This window comes from Triturus cristatus, chromosome 9 (assembly GCF_964204655.1).
Source record: "Triturus cristatus chromosome 9, aTriCri1.1, whole genome shotgun sequence".
Taxonomy (NCBI): domain Eukaryota; kingdom Metazoa; phylum Chordata; class Amphibia; order Caudata; family Salamandridae; genus Triturus; species Triturus cristatus.
This window is the reverse complement of record NC_140592.1, coordinates 835369862-835385497: the sequence shown is the minus strand read 5'-3', so window position 1 is coordinate 835385497 and position 15636 is coordinate 835369862. Positions and strand designations below refer to the sequence as shown.

General features: G+C 45.3%; 1 protein-coding gene across 3 annotated transcripts in view; it reads left to right on the top strand.

Moving 5' to 3' along the window:
• KIF26A (kinesin family member 26A) overlaps window positions 1-15636 on the top strand; it is a 240573-nt gene that overhangs the window by 79082 nt on the left and 145855 nt on the right. For 2 of the 3 annotated variants that reach the window (XM_085626269.1, XM_085626270.1), the window contains exon 3: window positions 11178-11672. In XM_085626269.1, the coding sequence (XP_085482395.1) occupies window positions 11178-11672 (495 nt within the window). The remainder of the gene's footprint in view (window positions 1-11177; window positions 11673-15636) is intronic. The other variant, XM_085626271.1, reaches the window with a different exon arrangement.

The following is a 15636-nucleotide window of genomic DNA, read 5'->3' as shown; positions in this document are numbered from 1 at the left end:
GACTGATGCCAGGCTTTGCCTGACATGGGAGAGTCGACTGATGCCTGGCTATGCCTGACATGGAACTCGATGGTCTTATTGGGAAAGTCGACTGATGCCAGGCTTTGCCTGACATGGGTGAGTCGACTGATGCCTGGCTATGCCTAACATGGAACTCTATGGTCTTATTGGGAGAGTCGACTGATGCCAGGCTTTGCCTGACATGGGAGAGTCGACTGATGCCTGGCTATGCCTGACATAGAACTCTATGGTCTTATTGGGAAAGTCGACTGATGCCAGACCTTGCCTGACATGGGAGAGTCGACTGATGCCTGGCTATGCCTGACATGGAATTCTATGCGACTATTCAGAGAGCTGACTGATGCCAGTCTGTTCCTGGCATGGAACTCACGCCACCTCAGACCATCCAGCCTTTCAATGTATGCAACCTGTTATTAAACCCACTGATTCTGTTGTTGGCCAATCCTCGCCTGATTTCCAGAATCGTCCAAAGAGACTGACCCAGTGATTAGATCGTGTTGGGGGCCGTCCCATGTACAGGGACTGCATGAATTTCGTTCAGATCTTTATGTGGCGTGCAGAAGGGATGAAATTTAGAGCGATAAAGTGATTTGCCAAGGATCCCTCAATGTGCTCAAATTTGTGAGCCAGTATCAGAAGCCAGGTTTCTGCTACTAAAACCAACAATGTTCCCACTCAATCGTCTTCAGGTAGATAATCTTGTGCACCCTATATAATGCAGGACAACATTTTCGCTGCATCGGGTGGGTTAGTGGACTAATGCGTCCACTGGTGGAGCCTTTGTTTCATTTTATGGTCACAGCTTCAAATCCTGGCGGGTGCACTCAGCCATCATCCTTCTGGGGTCAATAAAATGAGTAACATTGAGTTAGGTAAGAAATAACATCAGTTATTCAGCGCCAAGATACTCTTGGGTGAACGTGTGCTTTATGAATACACATAGGGCCGCATCATACATGCGGTGCATTTTCCTTCATTGCGGAGGGCACACCTTTTAGAAGGTGTGCCCAGTGCAATGAAGGAAAATACGCCATATTATGTAAATGTGCTGCCCTCAGGGGAGCTGCAAACACGCACTGCTCTGGGGGCAGCGCATTCATTTGAAAAAGGGAGGGGCTGCTTTGAAGCGTCTCCGTGTTTTCACAGTGCAGGCGGCAGCCCGCCCCATGTAAATGAGGGAACGCCCCCTGCAGATAGCACAGGCACTTTATTTGCACCAGTGCTATTGGTATTACAGAAGGGGGCGCACAAGCATCTGCGGCACCTTCTGTAATACCAAAGTGCCCTGTGGGCACGCAAAGCGGGCACAAACGCCCGTTGCACCCCCCGGGACACTTTATATAATACTGCCCATGGCATAATATTTTACTGAACAACTAGACATTGGGGAATGACATTCGCCAGTGGTATACAACCTTTACAACGCAACTTTTACAACGCACTACACTTACAACGCATTTTTTACAACGCAACATCCACTACAACGCATTCCATTACATCGCAGGACACTACAACGCATTTTTAAAAACTACCTTTACAACGCATTCCATTACATCGCATACTACCTTTACAACGCATACCAGTACAACGCATAATATTACATTAAAACCCCTACACTATCCAACACTTACCCTACTGTTGCACCCCCTGGAGTTAGAATAGTAATTTTTACCCCTATACTATCCAACACTTACCCTACTGTTGCACCCCCTGGAGTTAGAATAGTAATTTTTACCCCTATACTATCCAACACTTACACTACTGTTGCACCCCCTGGAGTTAGAATAGTAATTTTTACCCCTATACTATCCAACACTTACCCTACTGTTGCACCCCCTGGAGTTAGAATAGTAATTTTTACCCCTATACTATCCAACACTTACACTACTGTTGCACCCCCTGGAGTTAGAATAGTAATTTGTACCCCTATACTATCCAACACTTACCCTACTGTTGCACTCCCTGGAGTTAGAATAGTAATTTTTACCCCTATACTATCCAACACTTACCCTACTGTTGCACCCCCTGGCTCAGGGGTTAGAGGCGGCAGACCCGGAAGCTGAGATCGGTCCTGGACCAGGGTTCAATTCCCCGCCTCAGCGGGTCTTGGGCTAATAATTCCACGGACTCGATAATTCTCGCCCCGGTGCCTCCTCGACTCACGGGTTCACACTCTGCGACTCTGGGCAATAGCTTGCTTAATCTCCACAACAGCCCCTCGCGGCGGGATGCCTGACTTTCACCTTGTGGATACCCTGCTATCTCACAGGGGAATACCAGGACGGGTTCCCTAAGCAAGCACCGGGAAACCCACAGCGGGTAGCTGTGCGCTATATAAGCTCAACTACATTTACATTTACATTTACCACCTGGAGTTAGAATAGTAATTTTTACCCCTATACTATCCAACACTTACCCTACTGTTGCACCCCCTGGAGTTAGAATAATAATTGTTACCCCTATACTATCCAACACTTGCCCTACTGTTGCACCCCCTGGAGTTAGAATAGTAATTTTTACCCTTATACTATCCAACACTTACACTACTGTTGCACCCCCTGGAGTAAGAATAGTAATTTTTACCCCTATACTATCCAACACTTACCCTACTGTTGCACCCCCTGGAGTAAGATTAGTAATTTTTACCCCTATACTATCCAATACTTACCTTAAATGCAATGTAATATTATGCGTTGTAATGGTATGCGTTGTAAAGGTAGTATGCAATGTAATGGAATGCGTTGTAAAGGTAGTTTTTAAAAATGCGTTGTAGTGTCCTGCGATGTAATGGAATGCGTTGTAGTGGATGTTGCGTTGTAAAAAATGCGTTGTAAGTGCATGCGTTGTAAAAGTGTGCGTTGTAACGACATACATCCTTCGCCAGTAAACAAGCACACCCCACCACAATGAGCTGAGAAAATATCACAGGGCAAACATTTCTGTATGGCTTTATGACTCAGGTTTTTTTGTTCCATTCTCTGCTGATATTTCAACTAGTTCTGTAAGCTATACTTATATGTAATTGAATGCATTAACAATATTTCAATTATATGGCAATCTGTGTTTGAAACTAAATCAGAAAAGAGAACATGCAGTTTGATTCACTGAGTCTTGTTCAAATGAAAAGTTGGAAATATGCCCCTGATCAGAACTGATTTCCCTTTTTAGGATTCAGAAAGAATCCCACAAGTAGGTTTAGATATTGATGACTATCGTAGATTTTCTCGTTTCCATAATAGGTGGCTTGAGCCGGGTGGGGGTGGAGGGGGTGTCGGGGTTTACATGTAGAAGGCTTCCTCCTGTGCCATTCTCTCTGACTCCCCTGGGTTTATTGGAACAGCCTCAGTGGGGTCATGTGTGGAGAGCTATAAAGCGAAAAAGAAAGAGAGAGAGAGAGGGGGAGAGGGGGAGAGGGAAAGGGAGAGAGGGATAGAGAGAGAGAGAGAGAGACTGAATGGGAACAGAGAAGAAGAGATTGGGGCTGGCTTGAACTTTTTTTGCCAGGCTGGCTTTTGGTTTACAGTTTGGCCCTGGGTGGCAGGCAATATTAGGAGGGTGGAGAGGCGGCGACCCTAATTCTACACCCGAATTTAAAAATACCTTGATTGATGCAGCATTCCTGTCAAAGACATCCCTCCCCTCTAAATGAGCTGCTCTCATTACCTAGGGGCAGGCAAGGCTAAAGGTGGGGTGGAGTTTACGTGCTAGCCCCTGGGCAGGCCTCCAAAGTGCAGCAACTGAAACTGTTCTCAAAGGTTTTCTAAACAAGAATAATGAATCCTCTATTGGAAGTTCCAGTTGACCAGTTACAGATGGCTTCTAGAAGATCCATAGCAGTACGTTGATTTCTGGATAGAACACTGTGAAAACTTTAGCTCATCAAACTAAAACACCAACTAAAGTCTGAACTCCAATTCTATGGTCATGCTATTGCCTTCTTCCCTCTTTTCTAGAAATGTGTGTATGTGAAATTGTAGAGGTTTTCCTCTGTAATCGTGAAGTTATTTTAAAACTTTACTGTCTTCGTGAACTTGCAGTGTCTGAATTTTAAAAAAAACTTTGGGTGAACTTTTGGGCAAAAAATTGGTTTACTAACTAACCTATCTAGCAATTTATACACTTAGAGTTTAATTGATATACAGGTAATGAAATAAACAATAACAATTATCAGTGCCTTGTCTATGCAGCATCAAGTGCATAACGAAGGCCCCTGTGGCGCAGGAGGGCATCTCACCTATCAAGGACCCCAAACTATTCAAGGGGCCCCACTTAGCCCCAAGTCAATTAAAATCTGTGAGATATGGAGTACTCGGGTACCTTTTCACATTCTGCAGGGGAGCCCCACCATTTCACGTTGCACCACTGCGTAGCATTGACTATCGGATTTTGTCTACAGTCAGTAAGTTAGCCTGGTGAGTCAAAGCCTCCTGTAGTGATCTGTGTACAACAGACAGGTACCGGATCCGAATCATGTTAGGGCCAAATCATCCTTTCATGTTTTTGAGGTCAATGAAACAATTACAATTGAGCTGGGAGGGATAACATGACCTGTTCTGTACAACGCTTTAAAGTACAGGGCTTCCGGCAGTAAATACTTTATTTGCTGCATTTTTAAATAGCTATGAATGTGCTGTGTTTCCCGCCCTGAATTTGGAGCATGTTATTGTGGTGCAGTTACTCCATTGAACCCGTTTGTGATTTCAGGTAAGTTGCTTTGTTTCGTTACGCCTTTGTTACTGAGATTAATTTTAAAAGTGCTTGGAAATTCTCTACTTTTTTCCTGAAACACAAGGCCTTTGATTATCTGTGAGGTGGCTTTACTGCGATCTCAGTGCAGGTGGTTGGTTTCTGTTTATGTGCTGTTTTTGTAAAGTGTTCTATGTTGCTTTTTGCCTGCTTCGAGGTGCTTTGTCTGTCTGTAGAATTTGAGGCCAGTAATTCAGGTGGAATTATGCTTTTGCCAATGGAGTTGGTTCAGTGTTTGATTTGTAAAAAAAACTTAAGTGCCAAGGCCCAAGTCACTTCATAGGAGTTCATCACAACTGGCATCACCAAAGGTACTGCCACTGCTGCCAAATGCCAGCACCAGCATTACATAAGGGCTAGATTTATCATTTTTAAATAAACACTCCACTCCACTGATAAATTCCGATGAATAGACACACAGCACAACCATGTGGTGTAATCCCGTAATAAGTACTAGTGTTTACAAATAAGTGCTGGTGCCGAGCAACAGATAACACCGGCACAAATTAAGCACTGTTGGTTGCAGGTGATAAATGTAGGCCAGGCCCGGAGGCCAACCCTTCTATACACAGCTGAAGGGCTGATGGTCAGGCTCAGTGGAGGTTTACGCCAATGGGGTGTTAGGTATAAGCCTTGACCAGAGACAGGGAACTGTAGCCAATCCACAATGCCTGCACACAGCCAAGGGTAGTAGGCTGTGGGGTGGGTCACAAGTGGGGAGATTTACCCAGGGGAGAGCTGGAGGCCAGGCCCTGTGACCATGTCTATGCACAGTAGAGCATTGCTTGCCCTGTAGTGTTGGGTGCAGAACTTGGCCAGACTCCAGGGAGGGACAGCATTTATACTGCGGCTCGAAGCACGCTGTGCCTTAACAGCGTGGTCCGAACCATGGATGCGCCTTTACAACGCATTCCTTTACCACGCAAGTCGTTACAATGACTTTCCTTAAGGAAATCGTTGTTGGATTGATGTTGGACTTCAAGTCCAACACTTTCCCTACTGTTGCACAGATTGGAGTTGGAACAGTAAATTATACTATTCCAACTCCAGCGGTTTCGTTGTAACGACTTGCGTGGTAACGGATATTGCGTTGTAAAGACGCATTCATTGTTCGGACCTTGTTATTAAGACAGGCGTGATTAACGCCTGCGTGGTTCCGACATACAACCGACCCCAGGCCCTTTGGAAGCCAGAAAAGGGGGACATGAGCCATGGATGCCCTGATGGCTGTTGACAAGTGCTTTAAACGGGACTCTTTCATTAACAGAGGCAACCAGCAAGGCTGAGCAAGAACAGGGGAGACATGATCCGTGCTGGGGATACAGCAGCATTCTGCTTGCACGTGTTTAAGCATGCATGTGCTTACAAGACCAGGCAGCAGAGATAAACAAGCCACCACCACTATTGGTGTCGCAGGAGAGATCTAAAAACAGCCCGCATTTGTATTCCAGTCCAGCACTTTCGTCCTGTACGTGCAAAGCGTTCGATTGCTTTTCTTTTTTTCTCTTTTTTTTTGCTGAGCATCCATTCTGCTCCCGAGAAAAGAGGTAATCTAAATCAGGCCTCATCCTTCAAAGCGTTTATCAATAACGAAGATGTTATTGGATACTGCAGCGAGCCACGTGAGGCCCAAACAGTAATCCGGGTGCAGCCAGCAGAAAGCGCCGCAGAGTCAAAAAGTCGTTAATATGGATCCTCGTGTCGGGAGGGCAGTACTTTCCATTCTCCCCAAACAGGTCGATAAAAAAGTATCGGCCTCGTTTATCAGTGGCTGATTTTAAAATAATATTTTAACTCCTGTGTCTGAGTGTTTTTGTCTGTGCCGCTGAAACGCATCTTTAGTCGCGGCTCTGTGGTGGCAGGTTTGCCGAGGAATCCCTCCAATTATGGGAGGGAGGGGGAAACTTGAAGTAATTAGTGGTGTTGGTGTCTGGGAGTTTGGCTTTCATCGTCTGTTCACACTGTAGGCAGAGAGGCTGGCCGAGGGGGTAAGGTTACACAGGGCAAAGGGGGGTGGGAGGGTGTTATTTCAGTGATGCCCCCTTCCCAAGACAGTTTTCACACAGTGGGCTTCCCTCTTTCTGACCCCGACGTGGACTCGGCGCAGATTGGAACGACCCATCTTTCTCTCTCGCAAGGTACATTCTTAAAGTAGATTTTGTTGTTTTCCAAGTGCATATTTTGTGATGGCGCTGTGACCCCTGAAGGTCAGTAGTACTTTATTGTGACGCAGATTGTGTGAGAGTCTGGTTCGAGTGTGAGAAAAACATAACTTGGGCAATTTGGAACCTTTGCAAAACGTAACAGAATAGACAAGACCGCGCGTGCGTGCGCATGCGCGTTAAAGACCGTGTTAGAGGTGTACTGAGTACTTATTGTATTGGCAACTCTGGAACCAGGCGAACGGGGGCACTGGCACACCCGTGTTTCCAAATTATGTGATCGTAAGAAAGGTTCTTTTCCTCCGATTGATTCAGTCCATTGTCTGCCTAAATTGGGTGCAACTTCAAATGGCAGGGGTTAAGAATGCAGAAAATATTACACATACCAGCCAGTCTACTTCTGCCATAAAAACCTATTCTGAGTGAAAACAGCCAGTTCTCAGCCCAGCATCCGTCCACAGTAGGCCCAAGATGTTAGGCTTTTGGCTTTAATCTCTTTCTTCTTAAGTAAAAGTTTGCTGCTCCCCAGGAAGGCCTGCTCCAGCTGTTCCGCCCGGGGTGATGCTCCCTTAGCAATGACTTTGTCAGTGGTAGTAAAACTCTCGGTTTAATGAGCTAGGCTTGACTTTTAACTTGAGTTTAGGGCTTTTAGCAATTACTTGTGCTTCCTTTAACCTTCACGCCCATCCGTGCGGCCAGGTGTTTTTGTCACAGACTGGAAAAATAAAGAAGCGCCGCACGAGCACATCTGGCGCATCACTGAGCTCCCACCGTAAAGACGAAATGGCCGTAAAACTGCGCCAGCAGTTTCCGGGCTCTCATGCAAGCTTCTCTTCAGAACCTCACCTTATGGCAGAATTCTAGCTCTGAATTATTGTGCATTGTTGCACTGCGGCCCAGTTACACTGTGAAAATCCTGCAGATGAGCGGGACAGCAGGGACTGGGCCAAAGGTAGCACTGCTCGCCCACTCACCACAACAAAGCAAGGGATTATGGGTGAAGATGCAATCCAGGTTCCATGCCCTCAGCCCCTGGGCTCTCTGCTGGGACTTGCCTAAATAGATCTGATTAATACCAGTTAAGATGGTCATTTGAGAGCTGGCCACCACATTTAAAAAATGTCTGTAACTGGACCAGCTTGCCGGACGAAAAGGCGCTGTTGTACATTTTAGGAGCGTGCGCACCCTCCCTTTTTTATTGACGTGGCAGTAGTGATATAGCAAACCTGTAAGGCTTAGTTCCATGTATTCGATGGCATCCTTTTTGCAACATAGTTTATTTTAAAATGTATTTTAATCACTCATAGCTATATCTATATATATATATATATATATATATACCACTTAGTGTGTCAAACTTGCAGGCAAACAGATCTTTCATCGCTGTGAGGCCAATAAATGACTGTTGAGTAATAATATTGCTTAACATTTACAACGGTATGAAATCAAGATATTGTTAGCAAAAATCTGAAAATTGATCAGAATGTGATTTAGTCATAATATGATTGTATTAAGTTATCCCACTTTATTGGATTAGGAAGATGCTGCTTGATCATTGCACGCTGCTCGCTCTCTCGTCTAGAGCGCATTGCTCTTCTTCTGCGTGGTACAAGGTATCTTTGGGTATTTAATTATGTATTACTTGGCACAGCAGCCAAAAGAAGCGTAGATAGCACCTGGGTGGTATCTTACAAGTACAGTGAAACAGTACCATTGAGAGGATTATACTGTACTTTTTATAGGTGTGACAGCCTCCGAGAAATACCAGTCTTTCTAACAAAATCTTAAAAATGCACCTACAGACCAGAGAGCACTCCTTAGTAGGCGCTGACTTTCTGACCTTCAACATACTTGAAATGGCCACCTAGTGGTGCCAGCTCCCTAATTTAAAGATGGTGAAAGGCCTCCTAACGTTTGAGGGCTCCATGCCTTCTAACTCTTGAGGTGAAAGGCCTGCTAACGTTTGAGGTCTCCATGCCTTCTAACTCTTGAGGTGAAAGGCCTCCTAACGTTTGAGGTCTCCATGCCTTCTAACTCTTGAGGCGAAAGGCCTCCTAACGTTTGAGGTCTCCATGCCTTCTAACTCTTGAGGTGAAAGGCCTCCTAACGTTTGAGGTCTCCATGCCTTCTAACTCTTGAGGTGAAAGGCCTCCTAACGTTTGAGGTCTCCATGCCTTCTAACTCTTGAGGTGAAAGGCCTCCTAACGTTTGAGGTCTCCATGCCTTCTAACTCTTGAGGTGAAAGGCCTCCTAACGTTTGAGGTCTCCATGCCTTCTAACTCTTGAGGTGAAAGGCCTCCTAACGTTTGAGGTCTCCATGCCTTCTAACTCTTGAGGTGAAAGGCCTCCTAACGTTTGAGGTCTCCATGCCTTCTAACTCTTGAGGTGAAAGGCCTCCTAACGTTTGAGGTCTCCATGCCTTCTAACTCTTGAGGCGAAAGGCCTCCTAACGTTTGAGGTCTACATGCCTTCTAACTCTTGAGGTGAAAGGCCTCCTAACGTTTGAGGTCTCCATGCCGTCTAACTCTTGAGGTGAAAGGCCTCCTGCCTCTAGGTGTCAAAGGACTCTAAAACCTCCTAACCCTAGTGGTGAAAGGCCCTACAACCCCATTGGTGACTGGCTCTTAACTCAAACTGTAAGAGGTTTCCTAACCCTACTGATATATATCGCTAGCAATGAAAAAGGCGCCTTAAATGCAGCTGTGAAAGGTTCTTTCAGCGCGCGCAGGACTTAACCTGCTTGTGTTGATGTTTTCACTCACTCTTGCTTTGTGGTGTGATTTTATGTACTTACATAGATGGCTATGGGCCTGCCAACTCACACGTTTCATGCACCAGCACATGGCCAATCACAGGGTGAGCTGGAAACTCTTGCACAGAAATGGTGTGAACGATCTATACAGCTGGGCTCCAATTACAACCTCAACAGGACAAATAAGTGAGGGTAGATGTGGCTATTTATGCAGAGCTGGGGGGGGGGATCCAAAGCCCCACTCCCCATGTCCCATCCATATGCCAAGATCACACCCCTTCTCTCAGTAGAGTGCACTCATGGAGTGAAAAAATATTCTTTGATTGGCAGGTCTGCTGCTACTGTAAAACTCCTATATATGTAAGGTGCTTTGACGCTCTAGGAGTGTGGAGTTGCATTATATAAAGTCTAACTAAATTAATGCACACTGGTAGAGTTCACAATGCTTATATCAGCAATGTACAGTAATTACAAACATAGGTGTGTGTAAATGCTGATATTATTTTTATCATGAAGCAAAAGGGACTGTTCATGAATTCCCAGCAGCATAAGCTATGTGCACACAGGTGTATATTGGGTATGGCATGGGTTACACAGGTAAATCCTTTACCGTTTTGTGAAATGACTAAAGTGTGCTTGAATGAATACCTTTGGCAATTGCAGCTCCATTCAACCATTTTGCTATTATATATCTCCGCATCCAATTTCTTTGGCTCCTAAATCCTGGGGTGGTAACCTGCTGGAGTATTAATGTTACTACAATCAGTCGTATTACTCCTGAATTAAGAATCCCAGTGCAAACAAATGCAGTAAATCATGCAGAACATTGGGTGCAAATACTACCTCAGTTGTTACGCATGGTATTACCACATTTTAATGCTCTCTATTACCAGAAGCCTTTTTGCTGGTGGCAACATTCTTGGTGCTATGCAGTGTTACCACACTACCATAAAACCGCGACAATGGTAGAAATGAGCAGTTACACGACTCCTGCAGATTTCTGTCGTTTGATTCACCGCTCTCAGGCATCAGGATGGCTTAGAAGTAACCTCGGCTATCACTGGTGTGGGTCCCATGGGTTCTAGGTGATAGCTCGCCACTGAAGGGCAGCACAGTGGAACCATCAGAATGGAAGGCTTGCATCTGAGGCTACTCTTTTATTAGACTAAAATCCGAGACATATTTGATGTCTCCAAGAGAGCAGTTAGTTGAGCAATTAACCACAAATAGATGGGTGGTTATGAAGCACGTTGCGCGTTCCTCATGTACCGCCATGATAATTATTTTCATGCTGAGCCTTCTGCACAGGAACACGCTCCCAGTTTATTCATCAGTTATGGATAGCGAACGAGCTAGCTGATAGCTCGCTGTGCGTGTATTAGTGGAATAACTCCCAAGCCCACTGCCAACCGGTAGCGGCTGGAAGCTTACAGTGTATGCTCAGCTTTTGTGCGTTGCTGTTCGCTAAATTAAGATTGTCTTTCTTTTCCTTGCAGGACCCGAGATTTACAGCTTTAATTTTTGACAAGCTTCAAGTGCCTGACCACCTACAGAAACACAGGAATGAAGGCGAGAGTCGCTGCGACACCTGTGCCACCCACCTGAACCAGCTCAAGCAGGAAGCCGTTCAGATGATCCAATCGCTCAACCAAGCCAGCTGCCGAGAACTCACCGACCCCGCGGCAGCAAATGTGTGCCCGAGGCTGGCTCCCCAAAGCATGGTCACCGTGTCTTCTCCGAGGGACTTGCCTCTGCTTGCTGGGCAGGTGGGTAGACCTTCTGGAAAAGCAACCAATCATTTTTGTGAGAGAACGCGGGGGTTTGGATGGACCCAGGGTGCAGGCGGCTTCCCCAACAACAGCGTCCAAGTAACTGTAGGTCCCAGCAGCCTCGGTGGTGCTCTGAGCTCGGTGACCATCCAGGCTCAGCAGTACCTGGAGGGCATGTGGAGCATATCACGGGTGAACAGCTTTCTTCCGCCAGCCTGTCTAGTAAGTATGATTGAATTAAACATGACACATTACGTGCAACTTCCCTGAAATCGTACTTTAGGAGTTTTCAAGGTTATAGTATGACTGTACAAATAAATGTAAACACAGTGTGACCAGCAAGTGGGCAAGTAGTGGGAATTGAGAGATTATGGGAGAACGTGGAGACCTATAGAGCTCACAGTGTCACTACTTAAAGCCTCATCTTTGTTATGATATTTCATTTGGATACCTGCATACTCTCAGTATTTAACAAATACAGAGAACAGGCTTTGGCACTGCCCCTCAAGAGAGTTACCCTCTCACGTCATGCTATTTGGTGTATTATTGCACCTTCTATGGAGTGCTTGCATTTCAGTCAATGAGGGGCTATTTTAAATCTCAAAAGTATACTAGATCACGAATATTACATTTTATATCTCTTAGATGCAATTTATGAGAGAACAATCAATTTTTGCTTCGTTTTTTCACTGCAGCATGCCTTTGTAACATATTTTAGATAGGATTCTAAATCTGACCTATTGACTTTGCCAATGCTTGTCTACCTTGTCTCTCTTAAGTGCTGGTATTATGTTTTTTTTTAACCACAGTATTGAGTTTTTAAGATCTGCATAATTATCAACTTCCTAATGTAAACTTTTTCGATGCCTTGAAGAGAAGCAGATGTGGGATTTTAAATCTGTATTTTGCTATATATTCTTATTTTGACGATACTGCGGTCATGGATATAGTAGAGTCGATATTTGTGCAGGTCGATATTTCTGCCCCAGTATTGTGACATACAACTATGTCATGTATCACCTGGCCTGAGACGTGGTTTCAGCTGAAATGTTTTGTTCTGTATGATCCACAGCAGATGTAAGGAGAGGTAAACAACCTTTACCGCAAAACATTTCCCCGCAGGGAATCACAACGAGGTCGTTACAACGACCGCGTTGTGATTCCGCATACCATTACTCCGGAAGTCGGAACAACGACTTGCAGAGGGGGAGGGGGAGGTGTTGGCTTTAAAATCCAACACCTTCCCTAGTGTCCGCACAGACTGGAGTTGGAATAGTAAATTATACTATTCCAACATGCAGCGCCCCCCCCCCCCCCCCCTCCGTAAGTCGTTGTTCCGACTTGCGGAGTAATGGTATGCGGAATCACAACGCGGTCGTTGTAACGACCGCATTGTGATTCCCTGCGGGGAAAAAGACTGCGGGATGATGACATAGATTCGTAAGGAGATGTACGGCAAGGTCGTATAGGGTACAACAACACACTAGTATTTCAAGTAAAATGCAATGGGAGTGGCTATGGTTGCCTCTCGGGAACCCCAGCACAAGGCAAAGCGAGATATATAGGAGGACAGGTACTAATGAGGTGATGGTACCCATGCCCTTGGATCAACAGCTACAGGTGGTATGAACATCGTGACTGGGGTGGGTTGTGGAGTGTGTTTTGTGGAGTGTGTGTTCTGTTAGCAGGGCTCGGAAATCCTACGGAGAGGATCAGACGGTAAGAGTGTGAACCTTTGCACCTCTTTGAAAATGTACTTTGGCACGGTTTGGTGACTGTAGTAATGATTTCACACCATCGTCAGTGTCTTCTAGAATGACCCTAAATCTGCTTTTACTTAAACATGCTCATTTAATCCACTAATCAATATTGAAATAGATATTGAGTCAAGAGTTCCACTCTAACAACTTCTTGCCTGCCACCAATAACAGTAAATGTCCTGTTTCAGTGCAGCACCTATTGCTGCATGTAGACTGGTTCTAAATGTCCCCAATGTCTGCTGATAAGGATATTCTTAGGCAGGGGATGAAGAGATGTGCATGGGATCACACAAGTAGGCCACGTGCTTAAGCCAGGATTGAAACCTAGGCTCTATTAGGTTGGGTTACACATGCAATTCTTATTAAAGCACCAATGCACCGTGTATGTGGTTTCATGTGTAACATAAATAATACTAATAAACACAAGCAGAGTAACAGTTCTTATTTTAAAAAAGAGGACTCTGTCCGAGTTCAGGTCGGAAATGAGCAAAACCCCTCCCGGCTGTTTTCCACCATTTCCTAGATATACTCAATCATAACAACAAATATCATAAGTATTGGTACATGAATGCGTCAATTTGTGATGTCATTTCAATTGTAGTAATGCAATGAACACTGGAATCATAACTTGTGCCATGTGCACTTAGAAAGTGGTAAGGGACAAACAGCGCATGGCATGGTGTTAAAGCTCTCTGCCGGGTAACAATGCATTCTGGAAGACATCCGGGCGTATATTTAATTTCTGGTTAGCTGACTATCCAATGTGGAGTCCTTGCTATGAATTCCAGAGGACTTCCAGAGGCATATCAAGTTCAGGACGACTGAATCTCAGGACTCCCTAACAAAAATAAAATAAAAAAATGAATGTGTCCATCTGTAACGGCACTGGTGCTCATGTAAAGCGCTCTGATACCTTCTGGTTTAGTTTGTGCTATATAAAACTATAAAAAAAACATGAATGGTTGAATGGGAAAACTGTACTGCATTATGTATTCAGGACGTCATGTTCCTGCCTTTGTTCCTCAAATGGACCTCCCTTCAAGGAGTGCAGAAGTGCCATCTCAGCAAGGGTCAAAAGGGAAGTACCAGATGGGTGGGCATGAATCCAAGCTTGTCTTGGTCTGCCCCGCTACTTCCCTCCATTTTGCCACATCTCCCAGTCACCTTTTCCTTTAATAGCGACATCTCTTCTGTGAACAGTGCCAGAGTGGTGAAGACCCGCAGCCATGTTTGCCTGTGCCTTCTCTTTTGATGATCCTCTTGACAAGTTATTGCTGTAGCAGTGCTGCGCTCAATCAAGACTGTGGAAGCTGGGAAATATTTCCCATCAGCACATGCAATGGGTTCAATCAATCATGCAATTTGTAAAGCGCACTACATACCCGCAAGGGTTCCAAGGCGCTGAGGGAGGGGGGGGGGCGTAGCTGCAGCTATTGGTTGAACAGCCATGTCTTGAGTTGTCTCCTGAAGGTAAGGAGGTCTTCGGTTTGTCGAAGGATGAGGGGGAGGGTGTTCCAGGTCTTGGCAGCGCGGTGAGAGAAGGATCTGCCTCCGGCTGTGGTTCTGCGGATGCGTGGGACGGTAGCCAGGGAGAGGTCTGCAGAGCGGAGTTTCCTGTTGGGTGCGTAGAAAAAGACTCGGTTGTTGAGGTAGGCTGGGCCGGTCTTGTGGAGTGCCTTGCGTGTGTGGATTAGGAGCTTGAAAGAGATTCTTTTGACGACAGGGAGCCAGTGCAGGTTCCTCAGGTGGGGAGTTGTGATGAAAGTGTGACACTCCACCAAACAAAAGAAGAAAGTGTGCCAAAGGAGACTGAAGAAGGACTGATGGCACATCATACCAACGTATGCCGATTCATCAGTAGGACATCACAAATACAGAGTCTGATATTTGAGGCCACAGGTTGTCGGACTGCAATATTCACAATCCCTGATGTACAGAGGCTTCTACATACTGTTGTAAACCAGGAATTCTCAACACTTGCACAGGGAGGGACAGATCCGCACCAGTTTTTCAAGATAGAAACTGACTATATAATGATTCCCATTTGAATTCGTGCTGTGCAAATTTATCCTGAGTGAAAATCCTGAAACTCTGGCCAGGATCAGCTCCTCAATGCACCGACATTGCACAGCAATCCACTCAATCTATTGCCAGTGAGGAGTGACCAGGCACCAGGTTTGCTGGGACAGTCCGGGTTTTTCAACACATGTCCCAGCAAATTTCTGTAAATTTAGAACATGTCCTGGTTTTCAGAGATGGTCAACTGAACGCAGAGAGAGGCAAATCTTCATGTCTTTCCAATGAAGAATTATTTAGAAGCCCTTATCAGAAAGCAATTTAATTAACACAGAGGATATTATGTGTAAAAGTGGCACTTACATTGCGCGTGCTTAGTGTGTCTGTGAGTACTGACAATTAAGCCAAAC